We start from the raw sequence: 15,906 nt of genomic DNA, 5'->3' as shown, positions 1-15,906 counted from the left end.
GAGTAATATCCTTTAAGCAGTGGCTCACATTTAAGTTGCATTAAAGCAATTGTCACATTCCTGACTCACCCATGTCTATCAGGTGCCATTTTGTTCAAATCACTATCTCAGAACAGAATACAAGACACAGTGGTTGCTACACACAGTATTAAGAGAGGCAGAGTGCAGAAATGGGTGTAACAGATCAATACAGCAACACAGCAGCAGGAACTGTTCCTATATGTCTGAGCAAAGTAGTAGGGGAAGTTAAGAGCTGACTGTAGGTGCTCTGTGTCTGTGGACCCAAACCTGGCACTGCAAGACATTACAGGCCAGGACTCCTACATATTAATTATAGCATATGAGGTTTCCTCAGTTCTCCATCTAATGAGTTAAATTTAGGAAATTCAGCCAATTTCCTCCATTACCTTTTTCAGTGTTCTGTCAATAGATCTATACAGACAAGAAAAACATTCTTCATAAGCATTTCCAAGATGAACAAAGTGTTCAGACTTAACGTGTCTGATACATCACATAAAAGATGGCTGAAGACAATTTTCCCAAAGTTTTGAAGTATAAATGTACAGTCAAAAATTACCAGTAGACACAAAGGTGCTTCCTTTTTCTTAGCATTGGAGATGCACATGTCCTATACACACTGTGCGTCACCCACAACTAAAACAAGATTCAGTAACTGTCCATGAATACTGAGCCTCAGAGAAACAGATTGCCTCTCCATATTCTCTACCATAATTAATTTCACTCAGTCTTTCAAGGGCAAAAACATTTAAGTATGCAAGAAATTCACTGAGATTGTTCTGAAGAAAAAAATATGTTGAGGGAGGGCAGTTAAATAAGAGTACTAGACATAGCAATAAGATATTTAAAATTCACAGCTCTTCAGAAGCATCTCCCATTGTTTCATTTGCTAGAATGTATTATGCAGCTTGCAAAACATGACATTGTTTGGTGGCAGTGATGATTGCAGTGGTAATCTTTAAGACACAAGTTTGTGAATACATGCTAGCAATTCACAGCAAGTTTACAGTAACTTTTCTAAAGCTGACAGCTATTTCCACCTTTGTACCTTCCATAAATATAAGCATTATTCTGAAATGTTTTATAAAGAACAAACTTTCAAATGCAAAAATTCAATTAGCAAAAGATTTCAAATTAAATAATTCAAGAAAAACAGGTTCCTAAGGACTGGTACCTTATTATCCATAATAAAAATAAAACCAGCAGCAAAATAACTATAGACAAACATCTAGTTCTATGGAAACTATGACTGTGTGATCAAGTAAACTGTTCTAGAGAGCTTGATTTTAAGAATTCATTTTTGCAGGTCCTAGGGCTGTTATTTCAGCTAGTATGCATTACCACCATGCATGCATACTATCAATGTGATGCTCTGAGGCTGCAGATCAGAAATCACACTGGTACATACTCAATTAAGTAACTAGATGAATACAATAAATACCTTGTGTATTCTGAAAGCTACTTTCCTTTCCTCATTGAAATGATTGAGCACAGAGGAATATATTTTAAGAACTCAATTGAAATTGCCAGTTTCACTGTCAATCGACAAGAACACCAATTAATCATTTAAAACATCTCTGCTCATAGTCACAAAATTCATACACACACAAAAAGACCCGTTTTCTAAAATGGTTATCTAATTTGTATGAAACAAACATGTCTGAATGAGGGGAGAAAGGGTTATTCCTTTTGGAATAGTTGAAGACAGAAAGAAAAAAAAAAAAAAAGATTGCAAACATACAAGATTTATTGATAATCAGGTAAAACCAAAAAGAACTTAGCCGCCTGATTTTAATATATGTTCTCTTCTAAACTAAGAGAAGGTGGGTTTTTATACATGACATGCAGTTTTTCAAATTTCAAACCAGTAAATACAATGCTGATTTTTCTGTCCAGGATAAATCATTCCTCTACCAGTAATACTACTTACCTGAAAAATGTTCATATAGAGAAGTAGTTAAAGCTCCTCTAACCCATATTAACTACAAAGAGCAATTAAAAGTTGCAGATGAACTAGTGCACCTTGACATTTAACCAAGAAAAACTGACAGATAGGGAAAACCACTCAAAACAGCTAATGCCCACATACAGAACCTGTATCTACATTAGGGAACAGACATAAATTTAAAATCAAGAACTATATATTTATGGAATTCTTTTTTCCTTTTAACTAATAGGAAGCAAAACAAAACCCTCTGATTTAAGATTAGAAGCACTAAAACTGAATTGCACCCTTAAAATTCCTGCCTCTCATATCATATTTGTGAGTAGCAATTCTAAATAATGATTTCCAAAAACTGCATTCAATAAAAAATTGAAAAACACATTTGCATGCCATTGCTGAATAAATAGCAGCTTTGTATAAGCACTCACCTATAACAGTCTCTTACTCATCGGTAGCTATGCTATTTATGCAGGATTCTTAAAATGGCGTCTCACAGCACTGCACTGCCTCATTCCTGCACTGTAGCTAAAATGGTAGCAGTTTGTTCAATAACAGTATCTCTTGTTTAAACAGCAGTGCTATATTTGAAGCAAGCAAGCATCTAAATATCAGAAATGGTAGAGTAGGACAAAAGGACACCTGACATCCAAATGTTTAACTAAGAAAGCACAAGATAGGAGTTTTGTGAAGTCACAGGTTACTAAGGAAATCACTCAATTTTAGATTCACTCTCCAGTTTGAGCACCTCATATTTTACATTTCCTTCTGCAGAATTCCCTGAAAAATGCTCCATTTGTATTGAGCAATTAACATGTGCAAAAAGCTTGCTCAGATATCTACATAACAGCAATGTTTAACCTAGCTACCTCTGATAACCAGCGAAGTAAATATAAATATTTAATTTAAAGACCATTTAGGCTCTTTTCAAAATGTTCTTATTCAGTCTGAATTCAAAATAGCTCCACAAAAGAGTAAATCAGAGAAAGGCGGGATATCATACTGTCTTCTTTAAGACTATAAACTATAGAGCTGAGGCCCAAGCAAGGTAAGTACAATAGCTATATATCTTGCATGTAAACACATAATTTAAGAACAATCACCTTTGAAAGTAAAGGTTTATACTGGCTAAATTAGGGATGTTAACATCCTGCTATAGTGTGCGTTTAATCTCAGACTGAAAAACAGATGCTATGGCAATTGGCAATAAAGGGTTAACAACATACGAATGACAGCTTCTATCAAATAAATAAAACTCAGTTCCTATGTAGCTATTTTTAAATTAGGCTTTAATCCCTGAGTACAATACATTTTTATTAAGAAATTTATTTAAAGTACTTTCTAAATACAATTTAAAGGGCCAAGCTTGACAGTGTACTAGAACAGTTTTCAGTGACTGGTTTACAGAACCCTCAGAGCCAGTGTACCACTACTAAGGGGTTTGCACACAATACCCAAGTATATCAAACCTAGTCTAACAGGCTTAAAATCACTATAACAGGATTCTTGTGCCAGTGGGAAAAATATTAGGGGTCCACAAATAAGAAAATTTGAAAATTGCTATCTACTATATATATGCTACATGGGCAAAGGTTACAATCAACCTCCAAGATATTTAGAAGATTCAAATTAATATCCTGAAACCCACACAAAGAACAAGGAAGAGATCTTTTGCTGAGATTTAGCACCCTTTAACCAATTATGCTATAGAATGGCACCATTACTATGGAAAACTGACCATGATCTTTATCACTTTTCAGATACTAGATCCACATGACCAATACTCTTGAAAAGAAGCAAAAAAACAGAGGGAAGGAAAAAAAAAAAAAAAAAAAAAGAAAAAAAAAAAAGGAAACATGATATCACAAAATGGAAAACAGCTCAGAAAGATGACCCAATCAAAGTTTGTGGACACTGATATAAAACTGCTAAAATTGTAATTTAATCTGCCTATTTATGATTTTTGAGGATGAGGTTCCATTTATTACTTGCTTTCTTAGTAGCAATGTAGGTTTTCCCCTCCATTTCAATACTCCTGCCTGGGGAGGGGGGGTGAAATGTCACAACTGGAGTGGATTGTACTCTGCTTTTTTTTCATTCTCAGTATGTTAAGTAGTGTCATTTATTTAAATTAATACCTAGCACTTTAGCTTCCACCAGTTTGCTTTTAAAGAATGAAAGAGGCATAGAGCTTTTAAAAAGCTGTTTATATCATAATTGATAATCCAGATCATTCCTTTGTTTTTCCTCTACTGCATTCTTTGTCCAGCTAATTACAAAAGTAACTGGTTGTTAGTACTAAATAGTAATGGCCAATCATATTCATCCCGGGCAACTCCAATTACTCTTTAGTATCCAGAAAACTTAAATGTCCAATTATATGATTAACTAGTAGTTACATTAGAATAAAAGCCATTTGTTACAAGGTGAATAAACCTCAGCTATACTGCTTCATACGTGTCCTGTCTAATTGTGATATTAACAAGATCCAGCCCTGTAAAATCTTGGGTAGAAATAATACGTGCTTTTTCTCTGTGTCCATCACTTAAACAAAACCCCATATCCCATCTGTTCTGAACAGTATTAAAACCAGCAGATTGCTTCTTATTATGCAACCTATGAAAGTAAGTGATAGCACCATACGTTGACAACAAGCACCAAAAATATATGAAATTCTTCAGCTTGGCTGAATTTGCTTTGCTTAGATGGAACAAAGATGGTAGAAATTTCCAGAAGGCCTTTCTCAGTCTTGCCACAGCAATTGTCAATCTTTAACCTACCCTCTGCTTCTATTGGCTCAAGTACTCCATGGAGCAGCGCGATTGGGCTGATCTGTAAAACAACACTGCTGTCTCTACCTTACCTCAGACATCTTGCTGCAATGCAGACATTTATTTTTTGTGAACTATAAAAGAATTATATTTGAGTGATTAAGAATAGTGAACTTTAACAGACTCACGATGCTATGTTTCATTACATGCACAAGGGCAGCTTACACAAATATGCTTCACTGTCAGCAGACTGTCTGGAGGTGCAGATTTGAAACAGATCTAGCTTAACAAAACCTGTGGGAGCCATTTTAATACAAGCTTTCTGATTGCAGATCACTCCTGCTTCCTCATATTAAACAAATATTATGTTGTGCACTATTTAGGAATGAAAGTAAACTGCTGATGTCTATAAACTACAGCTAGGAAAATTATGTCTAAATGAAATTTCTGTTTTTAGCAACTGAAGGACAAAAACCAGAATAACTTCTTTGCTTGTGTTAGCGCTTACATGTAAGCTGAAAAATGCACTAAATATTGCATTCAAGAATGTTATCGCATGCAACTCGGTGGTACAACTCAGAAGTGTTTCAGGTTGCAAATTTAACTAGACATTCTTATAATCTAATCCGGAGGGGAGGGGAAGTAGGGGGAGAGGGGGGAGGGAAAGAGAAAAGGGGGGGAGAGTTGTTTAAGCAAAGAGAGATATTCAAAGATACTCGTACTGGCAAACAAGTAACCAGAGGTAAATTGCTGTTACAGAATGTTATCGAATACATGGCAACCTTCTATAAAAGTTAGCATGTAACTGTGCCTCTGTGCAGTCATTTGCAAAGATGATTTAGCTCCAAGTTAGATCCTACAATCATGAATGAGTGTGGATTGTTAAAACAAGTGCAAAAATTACATTAAAAGCAAAAAAGAGCATCCTTCCTCTGCTTATGTAACAATACTAGTGATCATTGTAAAACATCTTGTTAAAACAAGCATGCAAGAGCCACAATTAAAATCTTTAAAAAGGGCACAAAATGTTCTAAATTATTAATATATCAAGCAAGTTTGCCTGAGATGAGACTTTGTATAGTATCAGAAACATATGCTCATTAAGCATTATTTGCTTTACTTCATAAGGTCTCTTCACTGCTGAGTACTAGCACTTTCATCACACCTCAAAAGCCTAAGGAAGAACGAAAATGCGTTTTAGCCTGCAAATATGGCAATTAATGAGCTATAAACAAACAGCACATATAATACTTTCCCTCGGCATGAGGTAAACAGGAAGTAAAAGCTTCAAACTTTAAGGCAAATTATCAAAAAGACAGTGCATTCAAATTGGAACAGTTACATGTACAAATCCCTTTAAAATGGACGCTAAGCAAGTCCGATTTTTTAAATGACTAACCACTAGCATTACTTCATCTACTAGGCTAACCAGCCCAGTAAAAATAAAATGTTTGGAAAACTATTAAAAATGTTCAGAGAGTAGCATGCTGCTTACTTACCAACAGTTCAAGCACTCATCTCATTTTTCCATTTAAGAAGATACAACAGGCTGGCAGATTTGGGAATTGATCAAAAAGGAATTTCTTGAAATAATTACGTAGCATTAAACCAAAAGTTTTTTTAAAAAAACACCATAAAACCCACTAACTTAAAAAAGAAAAAAAGAAAAGAAAAACAAAAAGAAAAGAAAAACGGAAAAACCCCAGAACGAACAACATGTACTACTGTCATGAACCACACATGATTTTATATCCTCTGGACTGCACAACACAGAACTGTGGATGATAGAGTATGAAACAAAAAGGCACAGATAAAAGGTACATTATTTTATTTGAACTACTTAAAACAAGAAAACTAACAGTTTAAAAACATTTCCCACAAAGAATCAGATTTGTAAACAGATGTACTGCTGCATTTTACTGAGCAGCAATCCATTTCCAAAATCTGCAGCATAAAACCTCCCTTTTAGAAGAACAAAATATTAACCATACACTGTCCCTCAGAAAGAGAAACACATTGTATTAATTACCCTGAAAAATGAAAAAAAGGTTCAATAATAATTTTAAGTTAAGATAAGCTGCATAAAAAACATGATGCAACAGCACACCACCACCTAGGCCCAATATCTACAATCTGCCATTAGCACTTTTTGCTGATGTCTAGGTTTTTAAAAATCCCATATTTTCTCAGAGATAACTTATCTTCGCTGGTCCATTCACTGTTTAGAAAGGTAAACTTGCCTGTTCTTCTGTCTGCCATTATCCCTGCTTGACTCCCTGTAGGGCAGTTAAATGCATCTGCTCCCTAGCTTCCATTTTCTCTTCAGCAGGCATGTGACACAACAGACAATAGTGCTGGCAAACTGCTCAGAGACAGAAAGCTTCTTTGGAATACCAGGATCTTGATAAACACTAAAAACACCATCCTCCTGTGAAGAATTAGGTATGCCAAGGTTTTGCCAGTCTGCAAAATAAAGCTGTGGCTAATGGCTACTAACCATGTGACCCAAGAAAGCAAATTTAAACAGTTCCAACTTAATAAAGTGCTGTGGTGTGAGTTTTGCACAACAAATCACAGAGAACCACACTCTTAACCCACAACTCATAGGTCTTAGAGAAAAAAAAATGTAAAAAGTAAGGCTTACCTCTGTGGATGCATTGTTAACACAGTGTTATGTCAATACTTATAAAACATGGAGGACAGGCTCTCAGTACTCAGGCAGAAAGGGCTTGGCACTTCAGCTTGATGATCTGTCTTCCTAATAAAAGCTAATCCCGGATTGGTTACTTCGGTAAATCTGAATGTAAAGCTTCAGGGGATTGGCTGAAACACTTCCTGAGCGATTATCTTTGTGCAGCTCTGGCGAGCAGGAGCCATCCTGTGCACAGAGAAGACAGGCTAAGCTAGGCCCGTTTCAGCAAAAGAAACTCGAAAACAAACCTGAAATGTGCACTCTCCGTGTAAAATACACAGATTTTCAAGCAGAGGGAAGTGATCGCAAGCTGCCTGACACAGCAAATGTGTCTCAACATGCCAATACTGAACGCATTTGGGTATTTTAAGCCTGAAGGAGGAAGAGTTAGCCCAGGTCACAAAAGCAGTTCTTTATACACAAACAGCTAAATTCTAAATTCATTTCACTGGTACTCGGTGATTTGTTGCATGAAGAAAGTAAGGCTACGGAGAGAGAGCAAAACATTCTGAAAGTGAACATGCACAGAGGGGGACTAAAATTAATAACTGAAAATTCTGAGAGAATTCTCCTAATTCATAATTTAAATATACCTACCACAGCAGCCATATACTGACAATGTGATTTCTCTAGATCCTATGAGAAGCCAAGCCTTAAATAGGAAAAACTTAGTGTCTCGTTTTCACAAAAACTATTATACAATTGAAAATGCATTATCATAGAGGGTTGCTGTCACTCAGTGCATGCCCTCCCTGTTAATACAAATGCTGCAGAGCTTAACCAAAAATATCAGTATCACCCCGGAGACTGTACTTTCCAGTTCCCCCCCTCCTTCCCCCCATCCCCACCCCCCCCTCCGCCCCCACCTTTCGGCCTGCTCAGTCTGTTACACAAAAATCTGACTTCCGTATTAGTCGGCCGCAGCTGCAGTTTCCTGTCTATTAACCCTGTCGGACTTGGGACTTTTTAAGATACAATGCAGGCCCTAAAAAGACCTAGATTTCTCTACGTGGCAAGCTGTCTGCTTTCACAAAAAAACCCGAAACAAACAAACAAACAAAAAAATCCCACAAAACCCAACACAAAACAGCAAACCAAAAACCAAACACAGTAATGTAGCTTTTCAGATGTTTTTGCTTTATCTTTTCTCTTTTACTAAAATTGTGCAAATTACACAAAATGAGAAAACGGCACATAAGCAGCCAGTTTGATCTTGGGCCAATTCCCAAGCATTTGCTTCAAAAATGTGATTCAGTTCTCTTCTCTAATGCAGGGAAAGTGGGAGGATTTATCGCTGTACCAGGAAGGAAGAAAGTCTTAACTATAGATGAAGATTTAAAGATCAAATATTTACAAAGGCCCCAACAATCCCTTACATTTGTGTTCAAAATACCGCATCTGAATGCAGCTCAGCATTATAATTCTCTAGACATTAACAAATTATAATGAAAAATGTAGATGAAAAGGTGATTCTGAAGCATTCCCCATGTTATCAAAGGATTATTTATTAAAATTAAAAAAAAAAAACCAGCAACAAATACCACAACAAACAAAACCTATGGAGTTGTAGAGGGAAAAATTTAATACTAAAACAATAATCATTAATGTGCTAAAATAGCCAAAGCAAAATAAACATTCTTCCAATACAGCATGCAAGATCTAAAACCGAAAAACAGAAAACCCTCTCCCACAAATCAAGGCCAGGTGCAAACAGAATATGCATTTCACTCTACCTTTACTCAAGTACTAATGATCCCAGAAACAATCGCCACAAATCAAACTAATGCCCTCCCCTAGCTCCAACCAGCACCTTGCATGATATAACTGCCTTACCACGCAAACCTCTGCTTGAGAGCCGTCATGACTCATAGCCATGCAACTCAGTAAAATTAATACTCCTGCTCAGTATTACCCCATACTGCATTCAGATTATTTCTTGAAATATCACTGTCACAGGAAAAGTGCCAAACCCATCCTAGCACTGTGCTTACATTTCTTGTGTTCTTGCATTTTAGGCTGCAACAGCGGATTAAAACCCTAGAGTATAAATCCTCATCTCATAAGTAATTCTGGAGCCACTGCTGGAAGCATTTTCCCTTTTTCGTTTTGGCAACGTTTACCAGGGCAGGGAGCAGGAAGACTCATGGATTACACTGGCAGTTTGTTGTTTCAGGAATGTAGCAGAAACTAGACAGAGTAAAGCTATAAAGGGAATAGTACAGCCCAGTACAGCAGCAAGAACACACTGGAAATGCAGTGCATGCTTGCATCAGTTTTCACAGTTCAAGCCATTCAAGATAAATTGCTTTTCAATTGGCCTGTGCCATTCAGAGGTGTCATCCCCCAACATACAAACATCCAAATTTTGATTCTCCTTGCAGTAAGTATAAGGATTGACAGTCGTTAACATTTATACTCATTGTTTGACTTCTCTACTCTCATATTATTCTATTAAAAAGAACATTATAAAATTCTAATCCTTATGAAGTATAGCAAGGGAGCAAACTAAATACACTGTATTTGTCAGTGCTTTGTGCCAACCAACGTTCAGCTCTGGGAATGCAGGAATGCTGATGGTGACTGGGAACACTGCCAAACTGACAAACTTGGACCAGCCAGGGAGAATCTGCATGCAGCAGACAGATAGAAGCAGAAGCAGCCTTAGAAAAGGCCTAATGTCCTCTTGATTAAAGGAAATGGCGGCCCAAATGCAAAAGAAAAAATTACAAAACTTCAGTCAGAAGTATAGAGATATGCAGACAGTATATCACAGATAGAATATAACATTGGCATTCATCCAGTAGGCTACTCTGCTAAAATAGGCAAAAGATTTGTGGCAGGAATCAGAAAGGGAAAACTTGAAACATATATTTCATTGTTACACATATTTTGCAACAGGAGGCATAAGTCTTATACAAGGACACGGATTCATCTGGAAAATTCAGAAGATTTTAAGTCACAGTGGTTGCATGCCCTACTGCAGTTTGACCAATTCTTTTAAACAGGAGTCATAAATACTTGGGGTGGGGGTGGGAAAAAAAAAGTTAAAGGAAACAAAGAAGAGAGAGGAAGCTAAATTTAAGCTTTGTTAAAGCTGAAAAGAGGTCAGAGATTAGTATTGGTTCTTTTCAGTGCTTTGGAGATTTTAAGGGTTGTGTGGCAGGGAAATAAAAATGCTAAAGAGATAAACCAAAGGAAACACGGGAAGCGCAAATTCAGTCCAAATAAAATTAAAAGAAAACAGTGTTAGAAGTGCAACCTGCTGTATTTAACAGTCTTTACAAAAAAGAACCCTGCACACTGTGCAGAATCTGCAAAAGCAGGCACATCAAGCACCACAGTGTTGTGTCTACACTAATAACTATATACTAAAAGCCTCAAAATTAAGTGTCAGTAAGAAAGAGATTTATCTGTATACCGAAAGGAACTTGATAGGTACCCCAATAGGGAGTGAATCATCACTGAGAGAGGGAACAGAGGGTGACAGACAAAAGATGGAGATTTAAAAATAACACTTTGAACAGATACACAAAAGGCAAGTGTGAATGCTGCCTTTCCAAAGGATGATGATAAAACAAAAGAAGCAAAAGAAGCCAAAACATATGAAAGAAGTTGTATTAGGGGTTGTAGCTTAGTCCAGCATTTCCAAGTAATTGACAACTTTAATTTCTAGAACAAAAACATGAAATACTGTAATTCACTCTTTCCTTTTAAGAGTAGTTTTCTGCCTTTTCCTCTTTATCCTGAATCTCTGGAAGTATCAGTAACTGCTTGGTTACCAGAACGTAAAGCTGCCATCCAGATACAAAATCCAACAGTATATGTCTATAAAGGCAGTCTTGGAATTTTTTTAAGTGGGCTGGAAGCTTAAATTCGTGACCTGCCTAAGTAGGTTGGTAATTTTGTAAATTATCTGAAACCACTGGAAAATAGGCTTATGCCAAGTAGGTAGCTGATTTGCCCAGAAGCCTAAAAGCTTATGGCCAGACGCATGCATTATTTTGTCCTTCCAAGAAATGAATACTTTTGGTTTACATTACTCTTTCTGGATCACAATGGTCACTCATTGTCTCCAGATTAAAAAAGCTGATTTGGTTGCAATATACAAGAAATGTCTGGAGCATTATGAAAGTTTCTCTTGAAAGGCTTTTTTAGTATGTTATGAAACTCTCTCACATACATTTCATCCTAAAGGAAATCTCCATTCACGTTCAATCTGCCAAAAAAACGTGGAGGAAAGAAAAAAAAGAAAGAAAGAAAAAAAACAGCATCCATGAGACCTTTCCTTTAGCAGTAGTAGCTTTTTGAAAGATGCTGCAGCCTACATACAGCATCTTGAGGCATAAACCCATATATTTTATTCCTGTCATCCTCCGTTTGAACCAGTACTTTCAAGATTTAATAGCTGGGAACTGGGCTGTTGGCTACCTTGTATAAAACAGAATTTTAATTAATTTATATCTAAATTATATGCTCTATATTAAAAGCCTAACATTTATGATTTACTTCCTATACATATAAATATCTTTTCAGATACCTGGCAAGCAGCTGTGAGATATAAGCATATATATTTTATGTCAGACCAAAACCATATCCACCATGCAGTTGCACTGCAGCTGTAGCAAGTGTATTTATCATGCCTGGTTTGGGATAACACAGTAATGAATCCAACTCACTGCACATGCAGAGACTGTGACTATGGTTATGTAGATACTTTACTCGAGAAATAGGTGCAAAATCTTTAAAGAAGTCTGTGTTTTACCAAGGGATTCTACTGCCCAGGAGAGAGACAATCCTTCACATAGCACTTACTCTGACATCTAAGTCCTCTCCCAAGAAAACAGGAAGTTACTACTGTTTGCAATTAACTTTTTAGGACCAGATCTAGTTACTTCCAAACTCTAGTCCTAGTATTATGGTTTCATTTTCTCTCCTTATTTTCTCACATGGCTAAGAGTAATGAAATGAATGACTTTGTTATTTTGTTTTGGGTTTTGGTTGATGTTTTTTTTGGTTGGTTGGGTTTTTTGGGGGTTTTGTTGCTTTGTTTTTTAATAGGAGCTACTTATCTCACAAAAGACTCCAGCAGCTAAAGCTCACAGCTAATATGTAAAGCAATGGAACTACAAACATACTGTTATTACAGTAATTTTTCCACTTTGCTAGGCTTGCATCTTAACACAACCCACTGCAAATTTAGACTAACTCATTTCACTTTTAATCTGTTTGTTGCCCCTCCACAAATGTGCAGTTTGGCTTCAGCTTTAAGGTTCTGCATATTCACACCTTACTCCTCCGTATCTCCTGTTTCATTTGCTGTATGAATCTAATTTTTATGGTTTTTCTCATTTAGCTAAAGACTTAATCTATTTTCCCACCACCAATGTGCAATAAAGTCACTTTCACAAAGGTTTAACCCATAGTTTCAATAATTTTTTTGAGGGGTTTTTGTTTGGGGTTTTTTTGTTTGTTTTTTTTTTTTCGTTTTGATTTTGTTTTTAAATCATGTGTTAGCTTAAAAACCTCACCATTCCTTCCAGTCACAGCACTCAGCTCAGTCACTTGTAGCAGGCACATGTTCAGAAGAGTTCACAACACTGGTGTCATACCAATGACTGAGAGGGCAGGACAGAAGAGCTTGAGATAATTTACTCAATTACTACCAATAATTTTTTTTTTCTTTTTAACTTAATGATCAAGCATCCATATTTTAAGTAGACCTGAAATATTATCTGTTTTCTTCATGCCCAAGTGATGACGTAGACTTGTCCTTCTCTCTTCAGCTTCATGAAAGGGCAGAAAGAAAGAAAACCTTGGACATACAATCTTGTCTCTGAGAAGCAGCAACAATTTTCAGCTGTGGCTTCTGAAGCCAGGTGAAAGATACGCCCATAATTAGCACATATTTCACTCACATTAACCAACATCTACATTAACTGTTGAATTCATTGTAGCACCTTTGCAGATTACTATTTTTATTGCACTGTTGGGTTTACAGACAATATTTACTAAGCTCTTCTTGTCGGGTGCCAGAAATGAAAACACTCCTGAACTAATGACACTGTAAAGTTATTTCCAAAAGAGAGGCTTAGTGTAAAGAAATCTATACTTGCATCAAAAAATATAATTCTGAAAACACAGAAGTCATGCTGTATTTATTCTACTTGCCAATAATATAATAAAATCCAAGTGTGTGTCAAGTAGGTAAACAAAAAAAGTCAAGTTGGCCAGCTGTTTTGTTCAATTGATTTCAATACTTTTTTTTTTTTTTAAAAAAGCCACAATATCCTCATATGACACTACAGAGGACAGATGTCAGAGCTTAGGGGATTTCAAGGTGAAGTTGTGTGCAGCATTTCAACCACATAAGGAGCAACAGAGGAAACACGTGGGGGAATTTTCTTTGTTGTTACTACAGGACCAAGAACTCCTCAAGCACAAATGCTAATTCGCAGTTTATAAAGCGTCATTCTGACTTCTTGTCTAATAGTCCTGCATTCATCCTAGCTGTTAAAGATATGTTGCAAGATAACATTCCAGGCATTACAATGCATACCAGAAACAAACTGTGATGTTTCTCTGCCTTTCAGAGCATCATTAGCAATTCAGGAAATACCAAGGCATTTTGCAGAAGAAGAGAAAGAATTCCACAGATATTTCTTTAACAACTTTATGCAACATCCATTCACAGGCAGGGGATAAAAGTGCTGCCATGACTTTTGCTTTGCTGTCTTTCTCTCAATCTCTCTGTTGTATTTCTCTTAAAATCACTCAGCTTCCACTCCTGCAAGGTGCACGTTTTTAATCTCCTGTGAGCATTCAAATAACTGCTTGCTCTTTCAAGGAATGTAAGAAAGTTTTGGGAAAATATCCAGTCTTGAATACTCTAACTGGGCGAGTATTTTAACACCGTGGAAAAGGATGATTCAGAAAAAAAAAATCCTAAATTGCTATATTTCTGATTGACAGTGCATTTTTCTTGAGTTTTATATGATGACAGAAAAATACTCATAACACAAAAGTAAAAACAAGTTTAATTTTTGAATATGAATCAAAATAATTTTCATTATCTAAGTAAAGCTTGGCAAAAGAGGTGCTTGCAACTCACCCCACCAACATAATCTAAAGTGGATACAAATTATCGACTCCTTTACTGCTATTGTAATCCCAGGTTTGTAAACCTGACATAAAGATTAATACTAATTCAGAAAGATGAAGAATATGCTGTCTATACTGCAAACCAGATATCTCTGCACATATAGTTCATGTTCAGTTCCTAAACAAGGCCTTAAAATTTAATTAAGCAAGACATTTAAATTATATATAAAGCTGTATTGCCACTGAAAAGGGCACCATTATTACCAATCCCATTCCCAGACACTCCCCCTCTCTCCATTGCACTGGATTTATTATTTGTACAGCTCTGCAGTCAGTCAGGTCAGGTCAGCTAGCTCAATCAGTAGAAAAACAGATGCAATGCTAGGGTTAAACTACTTAAACAAGTAGTGGAGGGGGGAGAGATTGCAGCTTTCAACAACTAGGAGCAGTTAGATAAATTCAAGTTGTCTGTACATCCTGCTTTTCCCCAAAGTCCCTGCCACAAAAAGAATATCACACAAATATTGGCCACTTCTCGGGACTTTCTGTGTTTTGACTTCTCAAGGCTTCTCACATATGTACAGTGTTTCTGGTAAGATTAACTCTTCGCATTCCTGTGAGCAAAACGAACCTTTTACCACTTGGTCTTTTCTTTGTGAACATCTATATTGCAACCATAAACAAAACCCTGTAACACAAAATGCATATATTTTTGTAGCAAACACTTGTGTTTATTTACATGTGTTTGCATTAGTTTAGAAAAACTTAGATCTTGCTGGACGGAGAGCACAGAATACTACTGGCATTTCAGCTTTCACCCAAAATATGTTCTTGACTTTTTTTATTTGACAACCAGAAGAAGTGAAGGACTGTATGATAAACCAATACTGTGCCCCTTTTTTAAAGACTGAGCAGCATTGCTCTATAAGACAGAGCTATCAGCAGAAAATTTGAAAAAAAAAAAAAAAAAAGGCTTTATAATTTAAAATATAAAAACCTGGTCATATATAACTCATGTATAATAATTCAAAAATTCTCTTCAACACTGCTTCTATTTGCAAATATTTGTGAAGCAAAGGGTGTAGCAGGCATTTTCTAAATAGCAATTTACTTGAAAGGCAAGGTTGTTATCCCTGTTTGTTCTTAGTTTTCTTGTTTTTTATTTTTTTAATTAAAAAATTAATTTACATGCATTCATACATTATTTTGTTCTTCATGTTAAAGTATGATGAAAGTTACATGTTTGTCCAACATTTAAATCTTTCTGGTTTGTATAGCTTTTTTAAAGCCCTTGGAAACAATGTAAATTATTTAAAGGTAAAACAAGTTCTATCATGAAACAACCAGGCTTGTCCTGTAACAAATTTCAGACCTCAAGCTGTTCC

At 36.1% G+C, this 15,906-nt stretch overlaps 1 protein-coding gene across 2 annotated transcripts in view; it reads right to left on the bottom strand.

Moving 5' to 3' along the window:
- ZMYND8 (zinc finger MYND-type containing 8) overlaps positions 1–7,448 on the bottom strand; it is a 48,095-nt gene extending 40,647 nt beyond the window's left edge. For both annotated transcript variants that reach the window (XM_030463017.1, XM_030463018.1), the window contains exon 1: positions 7,376–7,448. In XM_030463017.1, the coding sequence (XP_030318877.1) occupies positions 7,376–7,389 (14 nt within the window). In that variant the 5' untranslated portion in view covers positions 7,390–7,448. The remainder of the gene's footprint in view (positions 1–7,375) is intronic.
- Between the last annotated feature and the right edge of the window lie 8,458 nt (positions 7,449–15,906).

The sequence above is a fragment of the Calypte anna genome, chromosome 20, assembly GCF_003957555.1.
Source record: "Calypte anna isolate BGI_N300 chromosome 20, bCalAnn1_v1.p, whole genome shotgun sequence".
In the NCBI taxonomy this organism is placed as follows: Eukaryota; Metazoa; Chordata; class Aves; order Apodiformes; family Trochilidae; genus Calypte; species Calypte anna.
Note: the sequence above shows the minus strand (reverse complement) of the source record. Positions and strands in the feature narration are given on the sequence as shown.